At 46.0% G+C, this 6,910-nt stretch overlaps 1 protein-coding gene across 3 annotated transcripts in view; it reads right to left on the bottom strand.

The window, feature by feature from the left end:
* The window catches only part of INSR (insulin receptor), a 126,074-nt gene continuing 119,164 nt past the window's right edge, over positions 1-6,910 (bottom strand). For all 3 annotated transcript variants that reach the window (XM_065874766.1, XM_065874767.1, XM_065874768.1), the window contains 5 exons: positions 5,966-6,076; positions 5,718-5,877; positions 3,348-3,477; positions 2,883-3,017; positions 1-355 (listed from right to left, as the gene is read on the bottom strand). In XM_065874766.1, coding sequence (XP_065730838.1) covers positions 1-355; positions 2,883-3,017; positions 3,348-3,477; positions 5,718-5,877; positions 5,966-6,076 — 891 coding nt within the window. The remainder of the gene's footprint in view (positions 356-2,882; positions 3,018-3,347; positions 3,478-5,717; positions 5,878-5,965; positions 6,077-6,910) is intronic.

Genomic DNA, 6,910 nt, shown 5'->3' with positions numbered 1-6,910 from the left:
TTAGGAAGGATTAGACCGGGGCAGAGTCAGAATGCGTCCGTTTTTCTTGCCCCCGTTCATGTGGGTGTAGGGGATGTGTTCCTGATAGTTTCTCTTTAGCCCCAGTGCGGACCCTCCATCCCGGCCCCCGGCCTCCTCCCTCTGCACATGTGAGGACCGGTCCAGGGGGACACTCTCCATGTCCTCAAATTCCATCTCCAGCTCCTCGCTCTCGGGCACCTTGTTCTCCTCGCTGTGGAAGAAGGAAACTTCGGGAAAACTGGGGTGCAGCTCGTCCTTGAGCAGGTCGACAATTTCCAGGAAGGTCGGCCGCATCTTGGGGTTGAACTGCCAACACATGCGCATCAGGTCGGTGCTGCAGGACAGAGGGCACGTGGAGGGTGAGGCGCGCGCCGTCCCGCCAATCGGCCCCTCCCCACCCCTCGCCTGTGGCCCACACCCACGGGGACAAGTGCCGACACCGCGAAGGCGACAGTCAAGCAGAAACAGCGATTCTAGGGGCGCTGAAAGGTGGTTTTATAAAGAGCGTCAAGGGGGCTGTCTCCTCCCCAAACCAGATCCAGAAGGGCCTCTCCTGATGTTGCTACGTGCTGAAGACCATGGTTCACCGTTTTTTTTCTTTTAACTCTTTAATTTGTGTTATTTATTTATTTTTATGTTTTTGGCCACGCCACCCGGCTTGCAGGATCTTTGTTCCCCAACCGGGAATCGAACCCATGCCGCCTGCAGTGGAAGCGTGGAGTCCTAACCACTGGACCGCCAGGGAAGTCCCCATCGTTTTTTAAAATATTGAAGTACGGTTGATTTACAATGATGTGTTAGTTTCAGGTGTACAGCAAAGTGATTCCGTTATATATATATATGTATATACACACACACACACACACACACACACACACACACACACACATATATATATATTCTTTTTAAGATTATTTTCCCTTATAGATTATTACAAAATATTGAGTATAGTTCCCTGTGCTATACAGTAGGTCCTTGTTGTTTATCTATTTTATATATGCTAGTGTGTGTCTGTTAATCCCAAACTCCTAATTTATCCCTCCTCCCCCTTTCCCCTTTGGTAACTGTAAGTTTGTTTTCTATGTCTGTGGTTCTATTTTCTCTCGGTTCCTCACTCTATATGTACATCCCTGCACCTGATGAGGGCAGCTGGGTGGACTGACCCTAGAGGGCTAGTTCTGAGTGGCTGTCCTGCAGGCCCAGCCCCCGCTCTCTGGAGGGTGCGGGGTGGCGGGCGGGTGGAGACTATGACTTTACCTAGGACAGGCCCAGAGGGCTTGGGATTTCCATTTTACCTCGTCCTTTCCCCACTGTAACTTCTTCTAGGGCAGGGGTTGGCAAACTTCAGCCCTGGACCAAATATGGCCCCGAGTGTTTTTGTAAATAAAGTTTTATTGGCACGCAGCCACACCCATCCAATTATGCATCATCCACGGCTGCTTCCAGCTACACGGCAGAGAGCCACCCAGCCCACAAAGCTGAATATATTTACACTATGGCCCTTTAGAGGAAAAGTTTGCAGGTTCCCACCCTAGGGTCTACATGTAATTTCCCTGGTCCTGGAACTACACCTAGCTGCTAATTGGGTTGGCAAGGAAAGGTCCTTCATGAGGAGATGTTTAAAAATATTTTACTCAGAGTTTCTAAGTAACTCTGCTTCATATTTTTTTTTTTTGTTGCATATGATGTTTCTTCAAACTACGTTTTCTAAAGAGCTATCTTATTCTTTTGAGGATGAAGCATCAAAATGGCCTCCCTCCATGGATTTTTTTTCAGGAGGGCAAAGTTTTTTCTTAAGAAACAGTGATAAGGGAATTTATATGTAGTAAATGCTTATTGTAGAAAGTTAGAAAACACCCCAGAATATGGAGAAAATACAGCTTGCACACAACTCTCCTTCAGATATAACCTCTTGTCTTTTCTATCTGGATACATTTGGAAATGTAATTTACACACATTTATTACACTTATTTTAACATGCGCTAATCCATTGAGTTATAAAATATAAGCATCATCTGAGATGTCAATTTCTGTTTCATATTATTTTATCAATTTACTAGGCAATTCTCATATTGGTGGGTGTTTTGATCATTTTCTTTTTTGAGATTTAAATAACATTGCTGTGAGTAGCTATGACAACAGGGCGATAAGAAAGATTATCTAACCATACCATTGACAGAATTGAATATTAAAACTCTCCCTTCTTTCCTCCCTCCCTCCCTCCCTCCTTCCCTTCCTTCCTTTCTTCCTTCCTTCTATTGCTAGTTTAGGAAGATAGTACTTTCTTTATTTTACTTTACATTTATTGGGCTATTATGACACTGGATAATTTGGTAAGTGTTTAATGATGTGCATTTGGTGTTTGTGTTGTCCAGTTGTTCCTACCACAAAAATTTAAGACAAATATTGGGAGAGGAATATGTCATACATACCCCCGACAATTTTTTTTTTTTTTAGTGTTTATGCTCAGCGATTTCTTTTTTCCACTTTTAATGAGATATAATTGACATATACCATTGTATTATTTTCCTGACAAAAATGTTAAGTGTAGAAAGAATAGATAGTTAAACCTAAGCCTCCACTCCAGCTCCCCAGTTTCCTTCCCAAAGTAACAACTGCGGTGCAATTTCCTATACAACCTTCCAAAAATATGAAACGCAGTAGAGCACACATCCAAAGATACAATACACAAACACAAGCATGTATGTAGACACAATATGCAGACACAAATGTGCACGCGAAGAAGAAATCTGCAAACACAAAGACATGTAGACACACGATACACAAACCTGAGTATCCCGGCAAAGGGCATAGACGTTTGAATGAGCGCCTCACACACTGTACCCCATTTATACACTTACACTCTCTCAGGACAGTTGTCGGGTTGATCCAGAAACCCTCCATCCATGACAAATTTTAACACCTGCTCGTTTGATAGGCCTTGGTAAGGCTGTTCTGCCAAGCTGGTAATTTCCCAAAGGACCACGCCAAAGGACCTGCCAATGACAGTCGGGAATAGTAACAAAGAAGCCGTTAAAATACACACAACGCACACACACACACACCCCTTCTTGGTTTACTAGAACCTGGTTGGCCAGTTCACTAAACAATTCATGCTGCAGCTCAGAAATGCCTGTAAGATTAGTGTCCATTGAAATGTCACAGTGGCTGTGCTAGGGTCCCCAGACATGCCATCCCTTCTTTTTCTAGATGGAGAAGCCCTGAGGAAGGCAGTTTTCAAGTGACCCCTCTCACACTGGTCATACTAGCAGAGCAACCTGGAATCCAAGTGCAGTGTTCTGTCCACCAACCCACACATGACTCACCACATGTCCGAAGAAGTGGTAAAGACCCCGTCCTTCAGCGATTCGGGTGCCATCCACCGCACGGGGAGCAGACCCTTTCCCCCTTTCCGGTAGTAATCCGTTTCGTAGATGTCTCTGGTCATTCCAAAGTCTGACAACAAACAGTAGTTCACATGCTCTTAGCCTTCAACCTGTGGCCAGCTGTCTGCCATCTTTTCTGCCCCACCCCTGGTAGAGCCCTCAGATGAAGGCACCTGCCCCAGGTGTGAGCTCACCTGCCTCAGGTGTGTGCTCACCTGGGTCACAGCCAAATCCAGTAAGAATGGATTCTGAGGGTACTCATGGGGATGTGGAGGGAGAGGATGGGCCACCATTTAAAGGGGAAAAAAAAGAACCACCAAGTAGCAAAGAAGTGATGTTCTGACCTGGAGCTTGGGAATCCCACCCTCAGCAATGCTTCCTTCCAACCCATACCTCTCAGGCATCCCAAACTGAACTTTTCACGCTCTGCAACCCACCTACTATTTGCCACTGGATCTGGTCCCACCACCCACGCAGCTGCCCAGCCAGAAACCCAGTGCTGGGTCTTCCCTTGGCCACCCCCTTTCCTCACACCCCACAGAAAAGACAGTGGCGAGTCCTGCCCCCTCGACCTCCACATCCCTCTCTAGTCTGTTCCTCTCCACAGCCCTGGATGTCCCCAGGCCCACCACCATCTCTCACCTGCAGGACCCTCCCTCCATCCTGACCCTGACAGCCCACTGCCCAAGAGAAGCTACATAAATAGGATGATGTCAATTCCTGCTTCACACTGGCTACGTAGAATAACATCGAGATGACCCACCATGACCGACAAGGACCTTCCCAGCCTGGTTCCTGCTTCTCTCCTCAACCTCACATCTCACACTGCTCTGCTCCCCTCTACGTTCACCTTATTCACACCACATCAGCCATCCTTCCAACCTCACAGCCTCTGCACGTGCTGTAGCTCCCCCTGAGACGCCATCTCTCAGGTCAACTTCTAACCCTCTAAGTCTTGGTTAAAACGTCGCCTCCTTATGGAGAGAGAGGCCTTTCCTCTCCATCATGGAACTGAACTCTTTACTTCCTTCAGCGCTCTCTTCCCAGTCTCCATCATCTTATTTACATGTCAACTATTTTACTGTTCAACTAGAACAGCTCTGCCCAGTAGAACTTCCTGTGATGGTGAACGTGGTCTATACCGCACTGTCTAATATTGTTCAAGGTTCCCAGTTCGACTTAATATTTTATTTTATTTTACTGAATTTATTTTATTTTATTTTACTGTATTTAAATTAATGTAAATTAGTTCACTGAATTTTAGTCATTTTATTTTACTTTACTGAATTTATTTATTTATTTTACTTAATTTCATTTTATTTTACTATGTATGGAATCTAAAAAAAAAAATTGTTCCGAAGAACCTAGAGGGCAGGAAAGGAATAAAGATGCAGACGTAAAGAATGGACTTGCGGACACGGGGAGGGGGAAGGGTAAGCTGGGACGAAGTGAGAAAGTGGCATGGACTTATATACACTACCAAGTGTAAAATAGATAGCTAGTGGGAAGCAGCCACATAGCACAGGGAGTTGCTTTGTGGTGCTTTGTGACCACCTAGAGGGGTGGGATAGGGAGGGTGGGAGGGAGACGCAAGAGGGAGGAGATATGGGGATATATGTATAGCTGATTCACTTTGTTATACAGCAGAAACTAACACACCATTGTAAAGCAATTATGCTCCAATAAAGATGTTTAAAAAATTAATTTAAATTATTTTACTGAATTCAAATTAATCTAAATTAGTTTACTGAATTTAAATCATTTTATTTATTTTTACTTAATTTCATTTTATTTTACTGAATTTAAACTAATTTAAATTAGTTTACTACATTTTAATTATTTTATTTTACTGAATTTATTTTATTTTACTGAATATATTTTATTTTACTGAATTTAAATTAGTTTAAATCAGTTTACTGAATTTATTTTATTTTATTTTACTAAATTTTATTTTATTTTACTGAATTTACATTAAACGCAGTGGCCAGTGGCTGCTGTGCTGGGTGGTGCAGATACAAATTGCAATGTGCAAATAATAACTGCAAGCTACACAAGAGCAGAAGAATCACGGCGACTCATTCAACCTCACCCCTGTAACACCTCCTGCAGCGGCCGGCACAAATACTACTTAAAGAAGTGAATGAGTGAATTAATGAACAAATGCAATTAAACTACAGCACGAGGACTAGGTCCCCGTCCAAACCCTGCCCCTTCCCAATATTAGAAAAGACTGAAGCACTTGCTATAGACAACTCCTCCTGAAATCAGAAGGCCTGGCCCATACATTTCAAAGCAGAAAGCCAGACGCACCTCCAATTTTGACGGTAAAATCGTGGGCGACCATGCAGTTTCGAGCTGCGAGGTCCCGGTGTACGAACTTCTTGGCGTTCAGGTATGCCATCCCGTCGGCGATCTCCGCAGCCATCTGAATCATCTCTTGCAGGGTAGGGGGAGGGCGGCCGGGGTTATTCTAAAGTCGAAACATGGGGTTGTGTTCAGTGACACCAGTGCCGGAGGCCGGGAGCGGGCACCCCACCGGGTACCTGGAGGCAGCTCACCTCGGCCTCAGGCCTCAGGGAACGGAGGTAGCTCTTCAAGTCCCCATGAGCCATCAACTCCATCACCACCAGCGTCGGCTGGCCTTTGGATACCACCCCCAGGAGGCGAACCTGTGGAACAAGCATGGGGGAGGGGGCAGGGGGGCAGTTCTTGGATGAGGGTCTGTGGGAAGATGTCCACTCACCCGGGTCTCCCTGTCTGGTACCTACATCACACACAGCGCCCTGCTCCTGACTGGACTGTGGAAAGCCCTGGTCTGCCTGGCTGAAACACCAAGGTCAATGTCTTGTTGGGTTGGGGAGTGGGAGAATTCAGAACTCACAGTCTGGTGGGAGGGGGGAAGCAGACAGACCTGCCCCCACACAGCAACATGTCAAGGCAAACCCTCGTATCTCTGAACACAAAGGCCCACTTCCAGGCCTTTGCATAGCTGTTCCCACTGCCTGACCCTCTGTTCCCTCGCCTGAGCTGACTGTCCTCGGCTGAGCTGTCCACACAGCTCGGTCCCTACACTCTGAAGTCTTTGCTCAAATGTACCTTTGCCACTGCTGCATTCCCAGTTCCCCAACTCTGCCCTCCTCTCCCTGTTGCCATAGCATCATCTCCTCGTGGACAACATCATTAATCTACTGGGTTTAGATTCTGTCTCCACCCGCGGGATTGAGAGCTCCAGGAGGACAGACATCTGCTGCATCCCAGAGAGGAGAATGGAGCTCAGTACAGAGCAGGTGCTCCTTGAATATGTGTGGGGCAAAGATGAAAGGACACAGGCTCAAGGAGAAATTAAGGGGCCATGGTGGGAACAGAAAGGCAGGGAGAGTCTGTGCTGACTTGGGGGAGCAGGGAAGGGGTGGAGCACTGTGTTTAAAGGTTACAAAGGAGCCAGGAAGAGGGAAGAGATGGAAGATTCTGGAAAGCAATGGTACAGTGAAAAGGGTATTGCT

Source organism: Phocoena phocoena, chromosome 3 (genome assembly GCF_963924675.1).
Source record: "Phocoena phocoena chromosome 3, mPhoPho1.1, whole genome shotgun sequence".
Lineage (NCBI taxonomy): Eukaryota > Metazoa > Chordata > Mammalia > Artiodactyla > Phocoenidae > Phocoena > Phocoena phocoena.
The sequence above is the reverse complement of the archived record's forward strand: the minus strand, read 5'-3'. Positions and strand labels throughout refer to the sequence as shown.